The sequence below is a fragment of the Nicotiana sylvestris genome, chromosome 5 (assembly GCF_000393655.2).
Source record: "Nicotiana sylvestris chromosome 5, ASM39365v2, whole genome shotgun sequence".
In the NCBI taxonomy this organism is placed as follows: Eukaryota; Viridiplantae; Streptophyta; class Magnoliopsida; order Solanales; family Solanaceae; genus Nicotiana; species Nicotiana sylvestris.
The window spans coordinates 180,452,329-180,466,335 of NC_091061.1; the positions used below are offsets into that span (position 1 = coordinate 180,452,329).

Below are 14,007 nucleotides of genomic sequence, written 5' to 3' on the forward strand. Positions count from 1 at the left end.
TAACAAAAAAATATACTTTGGCGACTCCCTTTTATATAATAATACCTTACAAGAGGGGAATCAATTCGCTTCTGCTTCTGTTCCTTCAGCTTTGCCCGGTATAATTCTCTCGTCCATTGCAATATTCTATGTTAATAGAGCACCAAAAATCCAGTCAGAATAAAACCCAAAGAACAAATTAAATCGATAACAAAGCACCCGTTTTTTCCAACTTTCATCCGAGAAAAATATACTGTATATAACTGGCCAGCAAGTTTCAAAGTTTTCACCAAAAAACACAAAAAAAGAACTCCAATTGTAAATATAGCACTGTAAATTTCAGTTAACGAAACACCATATATATATATATATATATATATATATATATATATATATATATATATTTCGATGAAGTGTGATCCGTTGACTATCCTTCAATGTATATGGCTATGCCACCGGGCGAGCGGCGCGCGCATGCATATATATATATATAAACATATGTTAATGAAGAAAGCTACAAAAACTAAATTAGAGTTCAACCAACAAAGGTTTAATATTATGTCTTGTTGGAACTCATCGTTGTCCTTTTTAAGCTTTTTACAGTATTTTTCTATACAAAAAACACTAATTGTAATTAAAACCAAGTTATGAGTTATTCTAATTAAATTAGCAGCGACTAAATTAGCAGAATGAGTTATCACTGACAATGATACACATACACTAGAACGTTATTTCCTTTTTTTTTTAAAGGACAAAAGAATGTGGTAAATAAATGAAATCTCTTCACCCTTAATTAGAGATCTCGAATTCAATCTCTAAAATAAAAAAAATTCCTGATAGAGAGAGTTTTCCATCTTCTCGGGCCCTATGCAGCATAAATTTAGATTAGTCGAGTGAATGATTTCTAAGTTTGGGTGTTGGCGGTAGGCGCAAAACTAGCCTTTTACTTATGGGTTCAGCCGAACCCTGTAACTTTTGTCTGAACCCTGTGTTTGTCTTTGTTTCCAATAAAGAACTGCTATAACAACAAGCCCGATGAAATCCCACAAGTGGGATCTAGGGAAGGTAATGTGTATGCAGACCTTACCTCCACCTTATGAAGGTGGAGAGACTGTTTTCGATAGACCCTCGGCTCACAATAAAGAACTGGTAGAAGAGTTAACAGCTAGTCTACGATAACAGTGTAACAACAGAATACTTGGAGCATAAACAGCTAAGAATGCAATTAACAGACCCATATTTTATATATCAAAAAGGTTAAGACTAGGAAAAATAAGCTGAGCTTAACTAATAGACTCATTGTTACAAATAGAGTTCCTAAACACAATTAAAACCACTGTTCAACATAAAGCTGCCACCTGAAAACTGATTTGAGCATCTTCTTCAACATATCTTCTTCTTTGTTTTGCTCCACACCAATTCTAAATGGACCTAAACCTTTGTATATCAGGGAATGTGCTGCACTACTCCAAGCATGTTGACAATTTTTACACCAAAAACACAGGCTCCTGTTGCATGTTCCACGTAAATTGTTTGTAGTTTAGCCAATTAAAAATATATGTAATCAGTAGTCGACAAGTTATGTTACTCGGATTCTCCAAAAATATATGGCTGCACCTTATCAGATCCTCCGAGGAATGCACTATTTTTGGAGGATCCGACACCGGTGCGCTGATATTTTTGCAGGATCTAAGCAACACAGATCTACAGGCTTTTTCCTAATAAAGAAGGTCAAAACTAATAAAATGAAAATCTTACCAGTTGAACCAAGACAATGTGGAATTCTGCATCTTACTCGCACTTGATTGAACGGTATATGTGGCGGACGAAAAATAAAGCCGCCCGGAAACCAACAGTTCCGAGCATGAGAAAGAAGGCGTAGCATATGCAAGCCATGTAACCAAAGAAGAATGAGGTTTGCATGAAGCCTGACATGTCTGATCGGGCATAATAGTAATACAGGCAGTATCCGTAGATGAACAGACCAGTTGATCCACCACAAAGGAAAGACCTACAAGATCAACATTTAAGTGAGAGCCCCAACAAAGCACACGTATTTCCAAAAAAATTGTGCCTAAACGTATACGTTAAAAATAAAGAATAAATTTCTTCAACAAAAATGAAAATTGAGTTTACATTTTGCAGTTCCATGACATGACGCATTAACCAAAGGAAGTACAGAAATGGCTAGTAATCGATCATTTTTGCGTCCTTCAACTGTTTGAAAAGGATTTGGTCAATTAAGTACTATTAACATAACTTACCTCCACCACCATTCATGATCTTCTGCAGCAAGTTGGAAGTACGTCAAAGCCACCGTAATAAATGCAGTGACAATGATTAGAATGATGAAAACTATGAATAAGATACTGTAAATGGTGTAAATCCTATGACCCCACACGCTGGCAAATATGTAGTAGAGCTCAATGTAGATGGCGCTGAAAGGCAAGAACCCAGCCATTGCCATCTGAGGAAGAGCTCCACGATACCAGGGTAATTGTGGTATCTCTCTTGGATATTTCGTTGTTCGGCATGGAGCTTGAAATTCTGCCTTGCTATTCTTTCCTGCGATTCCTCCCAAGACAAGCAATGGTGATGTCACCAAGGCCCATATGAGGAAAATGACAACGATGGTACCGAATGGAAGTGCTGCAGTTGCATGATAAGCAATTGCAACAGTATTAAGGAAACAGAATGTGAGAAACAGCGGTCCACAGAACAGACCTCCTGTCAACAACAAATTCCTTACCTGTAAAAAGAAATTGAATTAGAGATTAGTACATATTTTCCTCTTTCTACAAGATACCAACCGAACAATCTCAAGTAATTATAAACTCCGCCAAAGGGGCGACCCACTACATTAATTGTTGGGAACCACTGTTTTTGGTTTCAAGGATAATAAGTTGTAAACAACAAAGAGGAAAGGAGAAAAACTACAGACAGAGAGAAAAGAACGGCGAGGAAAAGCCAGTAAAAGGGACGAGGTAAACTTAAAAGAGGAAATTGTCTCAAAAGACTGTCAATCTCATAAAATTCATGGAAACTTAGTAAAGAACATAATACAATCGAAGCAAAATCCCATATAGGTGATATCAACCAATTGGATCAAGGCTTGGCCATGTTCGTACACTTGAATAAGAGTGTTTATAAATAGCCTTTTGACACAGATTTGCAAGTTAGTAGTAAATGTGAATAATGTTAGGAACATTAATTTGTCTTACCCTCTCCCACCACCAGCCCAGATACATATTCTCTTCCTCCTGTCAGCCCACCTTCCATAATCCACCTTAAAAGTGAAACTAATGTAGTCTTCCAACAAACATACCGAAAAGAAGTGAAATATGCTAGGGTGTGTTGCCAAAAAGATTATTGCTATAGGGGCAAACAAGAGTTACTTAAGCTACTGTTCAAAGACTGAAAGCCATAGCAATATGCTTCAGTGTTCGGACTGACATCATGTGACATGAAATATAGAGATGCATGACATTTTTACAAGTAGAACCTATAGCCCTTTTTCAATGTAGCGACCAAGGGAGAGGCATATGAACACAAGCATGTTTGGTCTCTGATTGTCGGATGCATATCCAAGGCCTTCTATGTTGTGATATAGCTCCACCAATCCCCCTCCCACAAAACAAGACCTTGTACAGGAGAATATGCTCTTTTGAACTAAATTCGCGGAGAAAGTTTACACTTTACTCTTAAAAATCTGATCACAACTAGTCCCTGTCAAACCAAGAGACCTTCGCTAACTAGAAAAGAATGATGAAATAAAGAAACTAAGTGAACACAATAAGAGATGCACTTGTAGGAAATTTTGGCTACTTTGCAACAATAAGAATAATGCTCCATACTTTCTTACCCAATTTTTTCCTTCAAGTTGGCAATAGAATGATGCTGCAGTATAGCCTGCAATTCCTGATGTAAGAGCATAAATAACAACCAAAGCTGTGAAAAGAGCTCCTCGGTTGTAGGGGTAAAACACACCAACAAGCGCAAGTATGAATATGAAAATTGTCCTGGGAAAAAGAGGCGGTGAGAATTAACATTTGTCACAGAAATTTAACACGAGCTAAATAAATCTAGAACCAAATAAACCCATTTTATTGGAATGCATACTTACAGGGTAAACAACTGTGTGCCAGAACCCAGGGCTGCTGCAAAAAGTGAGTTCCGCTTCGGGTACCTGAACACATCGCCGTGAATGTACTTCCACCCAGTTTCTTCTTGGTCATCAGCTGCTTCCTCGTCATGGGCGTATCTTTAACCAAAACAGGACATACCAAAGGATGAGTACAAGCTCCTCGAAAAATGAATATCCTACGCCACAAAATTTTTAATTACTTACTTGACAAAGTCATTTTTAAGGACTCGCATCAGAATTGTGGCCAGGAAACCAGTTAAGAGCAGAACTGTGACACAAGAATTAATGATAGAGAACCAGTGGATCTCCAAATGATGTGGTAAAGCTGAAGTCTGTGAGTACTTTTCCATCCTTTTCTCAAAAGGGATGTCCGTTTCCTTCCATTTGACAGAGTACATGAAGTCTACATCAACCTCCTTATCTTCGGTTATGTCGACTAGGGCATTGGGGTCAGTTCGTGCATTAACTTCAATCACGCGATCGTTGTTGAAATGGATGTCAAAATGAAGATGTTTAAAAAGGTAGTATTTGTACTCATTGGGGTCAGATTTTCCCTCCTTATCTACCTTACCAATGAAACCCCAAATGGGCAGGTCATCATAGAACATCTGGAAGTAGTAATCCTTGGCAACAGCGTCACGGAATCTTGCAACTTCTTCCTTTGATAATGACTTCTTGCAAACTACTTCAGTTTCTCGATCACTTAGAAAGTCAAGCTTGTACGGAGCAGTGACTAAACGATCTCCATTCAACACCTCACCAAGAGCTTCTGTTTTATCTTTCACATGACCTAATGAATGAACATGAATAGGCATATGTTCCAATCGTCACTAAAATATATTATATTTATATTCAATAAGAAAAGCTAAAAAAGACCAAACACATTAGAGCAAGAGAGGGCAGAGAAATGAACCTGACCTGGAGAACAAAATGGAAGATCAAAGTAGCGATATGTTTCACTGCAATTGACAGGACAAACATGAGATCTCAGTGTCGGAGAAAAGTAAATGTAGCATGTGCTAGAGAAGTACAATCAGAAATATTTTTTCTGTTTTTGTTCAGTAGAAGAAAACAGAGTGGCTAATGAGAACATCAAAATGGATAGAGACAAAACCAAAGTGCATTGCACATACAAAAATTGATAAGCTTAAGAGAGTGGATTTTAATTAGGTTAACTAACAAGCAAATTAATTTAGAAGCAATTCGGGATCAAAGATGCAGAAAACAAATTCTTCACGGGAGAAATCAGAGAGAAGTCGCTGGACGATCATTCTAGGTCACTGGTGAAACTGATATAAAGAGCAAAATTGACTTAAAGAAGCCTAAGTTTGGTGAAGGAAGTGTGTAAACAAGAACATCTGAGGGAGGCACTGAGCACATGTTGAATGTTTTTGTCTCCATATCCGGAGACGTGGAGTTGGCGGTAGTTCCTGCTCCAATGCTGGTGACCCCTGAGCTAGGTAATATCCACAGGGAAAGTGAGAAATTTTCTAGCATTTATAGTAGGTACTAGGTAGTTTGTGCAGTTTTTTAAAGTTGCAAGTACACTCCATATCTCCACATTGTACATGCTTTTGACACCACCTTGACGTCGTATTATTAATAAGAAGATAATTTTAATTATCAAAAGAAAGTGTTTGAATGCGTGAGTTTGTACACACACGCGCCCTGAGAAGAACCTTTGTGAGTACAGGTATGCCCATTTTAGAACTATGCTTCGAACAACAATAACAACAACAAACCCAGTATATTCCCACAAGTGGGGTCTGGGGAGGGTAGTGTGCACGCAGACCTTATCCCTACGTAGTGTGTATGCTTCGAACAAATGCTGGGAAATTTATCGATACTAACATGCTCATCAAAGGAAATTGTAGTGTTATCTTTATAATACCTATGTGCATTAAAATAGAAGTGTGCTAGCTGCCAAGATAATCATCAAACCTAGGTGAGACTCAAAAGAACAAAATTTTCAAAAACAAGTGGACATACAATTTGTCAAGTTGGTAGCATAGTGAAACATATCTTTCAACATCTAAAGCAGAGTGCCTACAATCACTTTTTGCATAGAGCTGTCTACATGATCTCAGGTTAAAAATGGATGAAATTACTCCTTTTCATGACTTTATGTCAGGAGCTACATTTCACCAAAATAATTTTCTGGACAGGAGACCAAGTGAGGGTCAAACTAGCTCTGTGGAAGGCAGGTCTGGATTTTCTCACTCTTATGAAGCTTCATTTCCTTGTTCTACAATTGTTTGGCTTTATTAAAAACCTATAATTTCGGCCGATCATATCAAGAATATTTCCTACAACTGCAAATGATATTTAATGTGCCAAGACACTAACTTTGTTAACATGAAGAGTCGAAAACAAGAAAACAATCTTTTTTTAAAAACACATACACACGGCCAGAGGCGGATTTAGGAATTGAAGGTGGCGGGCGCCATAATTTTCTTTGATGTATACTTTGTAATGATTAATACAGAATTTATTAGGAACATTTATTTGATTTTTTGAGTTTATTTAGGTCAACCTAATAGGTATTATTTATTTGTAAATATAAAAATTACATCTCGGATATAAAAAAAAACGTAATTAGCATTTTAAATAAGGAATCACACCTTTATTATAACAACACAAATAAAATTAATATTTTTACTAGAAAATTACATCATTTTCTATATATTAAAAATAAATTTACACAAGTAATAACATCTTCAATAAGGGAATTACATCAATATGAAAATTTTAGAAAATGTCTTCAATAAATAAATTATACCCCATAAGAATAAAATTAAATTAACTACAAGTTCCCAAAAATCAATATCATAAATCTCATATTTTTTAAGCAATGCTTACGAAATTTTCATCATAATTTAATAGTAAAGAGATTTAAATCATATTTAATAACCATAGAATAACACAAGTTATTATGATATAATAAAAAAGATGTATTTTATTTATTTCAATCCAAAATTCCCATTAAGACCCAAGTTTTTCGGATTCAAAAGGAAACTCATAAATTTAAGATTAAGAGGAATGCTTAATTTATCTAATTTTAAAGTTTTGCAATTTTTCTTTTTGAGTGTTCTTGCTAGAGACCACATATAAAATAATAGAATAGAGAAAAAAATATAAAAATTTATAAAACGACAAAAAGAAAATTGGGGGCAGCCAAAAAGGACAAAGAAAAGGAAAAGTCGGACAAGGTTGAAGATAAAATTCCAACTTGAATTTTACACACGAGAAAAGCTTTCAAAAAGATCTACAAGTCATGACACCTTTGTCTAGTTTATGGGTATGGGTGGCAAGATCAGAAATTCAACCTAGTTTAAGAAAATTTAAACATAAGTGTATAAAATATTTAACATCTTAGCAGGTGCCATGCCACCCCTTCCTAAAGGGGTGGATCCGCCACTGCACGGCTGAACTTCTCATATCCAAACTCGAAAAGCATAAAAGACAAGCCCTTTGTTCCACCCTTTTTTGGGTAGTGCTCTTACAACATTGCCTATATTAAATTAGATCAAGCATGTAGAAGCAAGACCTACAAACAATGTCTTTCTCCATAATTGTACATGTACAACTAAATTCTCAGATAAAAAGGATTCAAAATTCCAAATACCAAGTAGACTCATTAACATACATCGAAGATAACTGACCAAATTCAGCAATCCCATATAAGTTCTCCCCAGAATTCATTCCAAAATTAATTTTTTTTCAGAAATTCAACAAGTACGAAATGTAAACTACACCAAAAAGAAAGAAAAGCTCACCATTATCAGAAACCAAGGCGACCATCAAATGTATATTGAAACAATTTAACATTACTGCCAAAATTCAGCAAATCCTAACAAGCCCTTTTCATTACAACACTGCCTAAAACAAGATCTTGAATTTTACCCAGATATTCAACATTTACAAGATATAAACTACTACCCAACAAAGCTCCCAATTACCAGAAACTTAGGTGACCCACTAATATACATTAAGCAAACTCCGCAATGCAGCTAAACTTCACTAAATCCTAGCAACATTTTTCCCAAAAATTCATTCCAAGACTACATTTTTTAGAAATTCTACACGTCCAAGATGTAAACTACAACCAAAAAGAAAAAGAAAAGCTCACAATTCTCAGAAACCAAAGAGACCAACAAATATACATTGAAACAGATCAACATTACTGCCAAAATTCAGCAAATCCCTGCCAGATTTCCCAAAAATTCATCCCAATACTACTCAAAAAAAGATTCTTTTAACTTTTACCCAGATATTCAACGCATATAAAATGTAAACTACAACCAAAGAAAGCTCAATTATCTCAAAAACTAAGGTGAACAGCTGAGCAAACTCAGCAATACAGCCAAAATTCAGCAAATCACAGCGACATTTTCTCCCAAAACAAAATCTTGATTTTTACCAATATGTTCAACACACACACACAAGATATAAACTACAACCAAAAATAGCTCACAAATCTCAAAAACAAAGGCGACCCACTAATATACATTAAACAAACTCATCAATAGAGCCAAAATTCAGCAAATCGCAGCAACATTTTTCCCCAAAACAAAATCTAGAATATACCCAGAAATCAAAAAACTCATAAAAATCAAATATTTAAGGAAAAAAATGAAAAGGGATAAAAGGGTTATTACCTAGGGTTATGAAAAGGACCAACTTTGTTTGCATATAAAGGGACTTCTTCTCCATTTTTGTATTTGTGATCTGATGAATCTGATCTCACAATCGTAGCTCCAAAGAACAAGAGCACCAAAACGACGACGTAATAGCCACACCCCATACTATTCTTCTTCACCATTTTTTGGGTTTCTCACTCACATAAAGAAAAAGTCTCTCTTTGAAACTCTTTTAGGTACAGTGATTTGTGTAAAAGAGAAAGAGAGATTGGCGACCACGCGCTTCTGTAGCGAGTTTGTAACAAACGTAATGGTTACCTATTAAGGAATGACACGTGGATAATGACGTGTCAACATTTCTTTTGTTTTTTACTTTTTGTTTGTTTTTTTTTTGTTTTTTTGGGTAGAAATGACACCAGCCACATTAACGAAATACTATTTAAAAAGGGAATTAACTAATGTGTCATAAGTTTTAATTTTTTAGTTTAATTTTTTGGAGCACGTGTTGAAATTATAATTTTTAGTTCAAATTTTCATGGCAAAATAAATATTAACTAATTTCTAAATAGCACTTTCACCTAAAGTAATGTTCATTATCGATTATACGTGTCTTTTAAAAAGGAAAAAACGTATATTTCAATTTTCAGGTTAGCTATAAATTCATTAGGATATAAAACATGTACTTTTGTTTAAAACTTTTGGAGATCTCTCCATTTTTTTGTGGTAATTGTCTAAGAACTTATGATAATGTTTATCATTTGATCATTTAGTCGTTATATCTCTAAAAATAATTTTTATATATTTAGAACGTTTTGCAATTTGTCTACAGAATAAAATTTGTTTTTCCTTTAAAATACACCCATTCTTCTTTTGTAATTAATGAAAGCTATTCTATTCAAGTGCTTGATTGAGAACGTGAATCACGACTTAAAGAAAAGCACCCACTATTAAGCGAGAACAAGAAAATGACATAATTTAGTATTAAAAAGGAAAATCCAGAATTAGTAGGAATAGGAACTGATAATAAAACCATCAGGTCAGACTCAGAGTAGTTTATTCAAAATTAACTTGTTTTTAAGAGCAATTTTTTTTTTTTGGATTTTTCACCCGGTATCCGGTACCCACATTGGGGCCGGATTAAATCCGGATTCGCGCCGGGAAGTCCCATATTAGAGGTAAAGCGCTCCCTAACAAGGACGACTCCATACCCAGGGGCTCGAACCCGAGACCTCTATTTAAGAATAAAAGAGTACTTATCATTCAACCACAACCCTTGTTGGTGTTTTTAAGAGCAACTTATACATATCACTAAGTTTAGACTTTATCACTCTTTTTATGGTTAAAAAAATAGAAAGTTAGAAACATTGAATTGACAATGCATTTTATTACAAAGAATAGAGGGCATAATCCAATATCTAACGAAACCATTTCTAACTTTTTTTTTTTCTCTCATCGTAGTAAGAGTCACGAATTCAGTACGCAATTAAAATTGTATTCTACAAGTTATTAAACATGTATTTTAAATAAATAAGTAAATTGATAAATAAATCATGCATTAATTGGGAAGATATTAAATCCTTAAGAGTTCATGAGATAATACAAGCTTGCTCTCAAAATATCTTATTCTCCTACATGGTCATTTTTATTATACTACCATATTGTGTTGCTGCATATATTTACAAAGAAATCGAATTTTAGAGGTCGCATTATTTAAAACTTGATATATAATGGGCATTTCTATACCCTTTTTTTTTACTTAAATATCATGCTTTTATTTATGAAAAAATTGAAACTTGTGAAGTGCCATGTGGCAGTCAGAGGCGGATCCAGAATTTAAATTCTGTGGGTTCAACTTTTAAGGTTTTTAGCATTAAGCTCATTGTATTTTCAAAGTTATGGGTTCAGACTTACCATTTGGTGTAATTTTAATGAATTTTTACACATAAATTCATATTCTACGTCGAAACTATGAAGTTTAGATGAACCCGACGGCCAAACTCTACATCCGCCGCTGATTGAGAACTAATGGATTTTCAAGTGGTGTGGTGATAATAAAGATTGTCAATACTTCTCCATCCTTTTTCTTTGGAGTGTTTGCTTTGCAATATTCAAAGAGGTTTATATATCAGTCATGAAATTAGGATCATTTCTTGCATTGATCTCAAATATCATACGAATTTTGTGTAAAAGATCTCGAAATGGAAATATTTAATAAGTAGGTACTAATAATTAATATATGTATCACTCGGTTAGACTTTTAATCAACTTTCCCTAAGAAATTTCAAATGTGAAAGTCAACATATTCTCTCCTTTCATTTTATATAGTAGTGTCTAACTCGAGTTTAATAAAGAAAGAACGAAAAACTTTTCTAACTAATGATCTTAACTTGCCATCTATTTCCGTGGAGGCATAGATACAGAGTCTGAAACCTAAATAATGGTATTTTGACTCAAAATACCATTATACTGTAACGATCCGACTGGTCGTTTTAAAAAATTGTGCCCGATTTGGTAGTTTGAGGTCTCGAGCAACTTCACATTTTGTATATCGACTTGTGTGCATGGTTGGATTCAGTTTCCGGATGAATCAGAGTTGAACTGGAAGAAGGAACCTAGTTTTGGAAGTTTAAACAGTGAAATTTTGACCGAAATTGGACTTTTGAGTAAACGAACCCGGAATGGGTCGTGGGTGATCTCAACGGCTTCGTATGGTGATTTTGAACTTAGGCGCGTGTCCGAATTCGGATTTGGAGGTCCGTAGGGTAATTTGAGGTGTTTCGGCGAAAGCTGGAAAAGTTGAAATTTGGAAAATGGAGAAGTTTGACCCATAGTTGACTTTTGTGATATCGGGGTCAGAATGCGATTCAGAAAGTTGGAACAGCTCTGTTATGTCATTTTACGCTTGTTTGCAAAATTTGGCGTCATTCCGGGTTGAATTGTTAGGTTTTGGCACGAGTTTTGGAAGTTAGAAGGTTTGAAAGTTCCTAAGTTTGATTCTTGGTGTGATTCGATGTTCCGGCATTGTTTGATGTGATTTGAGACCTCGAGCAAGTCCGTATTAGGTTATATGACTTGTTTGTGTGTTTGGACGGGGTCCCGGGGGCCTCGGGTGTGTTCCAAGTGGGCTACAGGTCATTTTCCCTTGTTTTTGAACTGCTGTTTTCTGCTTCTGGTATCCTCTTTCGCGATTGCGAACAGCCTTTCGCGAAGCTTTGTTGCTGACCACTTGAAAATTCTTCTTCGTGTTCGCGAAGCTCTGTTTATCCCTCATCGCGGTCACGTCCCTCTCACGCATTCGCGTAGTTATGCAATTCCACTCTTCGCGTTCGCGTACTACTTCACGCGTTCGCGAAGAGCAGTCTCTGGGCCATAATATTTTCCTTCTTCGCGTTTGTGTGCGTGCTGTCGCATTCCCGAAGCACATCTGGGCAACCTTCATTTTCTTCTTCGCGAACGCGATACTTCCTCCACGTTCGCGATGCTTTAATATCTGGGCAGAATATAAGTTTTTCAAATTGAGAGTTAGGCCATTTTTAACATTTTTGGAGTTCTAAAGCTCGATTTTGGGCGATTCTTTGTGGGTTTTTCAAGTAAAACGATTAGGTAAGTGTTCTTCACCTAGAATTGATTATATTCCATGAATTTGTCTTTATTTTTATCATTTAATTTGTGATTTGGGTTGGGTAAAATGTTGATTTTTTAAAGAAAATTCCTAAAATGAAAAATCATGATTTGAGGGATCAAATATTATCGGAATTTGATAAATTTTGTATGGTTGAAATCATTTTGGAATGGGTGATCGGATTTTGTAAAATTTTACGAGTTCCGAGGTGCGGGCCCGGGGGTCGACTTTTGGGTCGATTTTTATATTCTTGTAAAGATTGAAACTTTATTATTTAGAATAGTCCCTTATTCCATTTTTGTGTGTTTTGGAGTTATTATAGTTGGATTCGAGCTGTCCGGAGGTCTTTTCGCCCGAGAAGTCCATTTTAGAGTACCGAGTTGTCATCTTTGAGGTAAGTATCTTCCCTAACCTTGTGTGGGGGACTTCCCCTTAGGAATTGAGTCTTCTATGCTAATTGTAGTCGAGTGTGTGCTCGGACTTATTTGTGGGAAATTTGCCTCTAGGGTTCTTAGATCCTTATGTGGAAAGTATCCTGTTATGATTGGGTTTCCTAGTTGCTTAAATTGTCTCGATATGCTCCATATGATGTTGTTAGCTTTCCTCTAATTCTTACGTATTACATTGACCCTTAATTGCCTTAATTGAAGTGATTGACTTCCTTATTGTTTTGATACTTCTTGATTGTGAGTTCCTCTATGATTTCGTGCAAATAGGTTACATGTCCAATTGTTGTGGTTGCCGGCGTAGTTACCACGTGCTTATTATGTCTTGTTGTGTAGTTGAGATTTTATTATGAAGTTAATTGTTGGTACAAGTTTGGTTATAGCTGATTCTCATGCGAGACATGTTTAATTCTTACTGTTGGTTCCTTGTCGGGACGTGTTTATTCTTGATGTTGACTCCCTTATCGGGATATTGTTGTTTCCTTATTATTCCCTTACGAGGATTCTTTCGTGATTGGTGTTGATTTGTAATTGGGATCGGGTTGCACGCCGCAACAATATTATATAGATCGGGTTGCACGCCACAACATCATTATATGATCTGGATCGGGTTGCACGCCGCAACAATATTATATGATTTGGATCGGGTTACACGCCGCAACATCATTATATGATTTGGATCGGGTTGCACGCCGCAACAATATTATATGATTTGGATCGGGTTGCACGTCGCAACATCACTATATGATTTGGATCGGGTTGCATACCGCAACAATACTATAGGATTGGGATCGGGTTGCACGCCGCAACAAGAAAGAATAAAAGTGGATATTGATTCTTACGGTGAGAACGAGAGTAGAAGCACGAAGGGTGATGCCGTGCACTTTCTGTTGCAGTGTTTATTTGTTGTTATCAATTCAAATGTTTAAACTGTCTAATCCCTTTATTGCTATGATCTTTTGTGTTAGAGCCCATAATGTTTTCAATACCCCACCATATATATATATATATATATATATATACACGTTCCAATACTTCAAACTTCAATAATTGTTACATCCTTAATTTAAGTAGTTTTTCAATTTTATCCTCTTAAATTGTCTGAGGTTGTATCTTTCTTAAAAAGGAAGTTCTACTAAGTTTTAAGTTATTAATTCCCCTGTTAAAGGTAATAAT

At 35.6% G+C, this 14,007-nt stretch overlaps 1 protein-coding gene across 1 annotated transcript; it reads right to left on the bottom strand.

Moving 5' to 3' along the window:
* Nucleotides 1–1,199: 1,199 nt before the first annotated feature.
* Nucleotides 1,200–8,987, bottom strand: LOC104233407 (transmembrane 9 superfamily member 3-like). Its single transcript, XM_009786795.2, has 8 exons — nt 8,782–8,987; nt 5,042–5,082; nt 4,328–4,913; nt 4,103–4,240; nt 3,842–3,998; nt 2,244–2,728; nt 1,738–1,990; nt 1,200–1,487 (listed from the first exon to the last, which is right to left on the bottom strand). The coding sequence occupies exons 1-7, from the start codon at nt 8,943–8,945 to the stop codon at nt 1,771–1,773; spliced, it is 1,791 nt and encodes a 596-aa protein (XP_009785097.1). The 5' UTR covers nt 8,946–8,987; the 3' UTR covers nt 1,200–1,487; nt 1,738–1,770.
* Nucleotides 8,988–14,007: the final 5,020 nt, after the last annotated feature.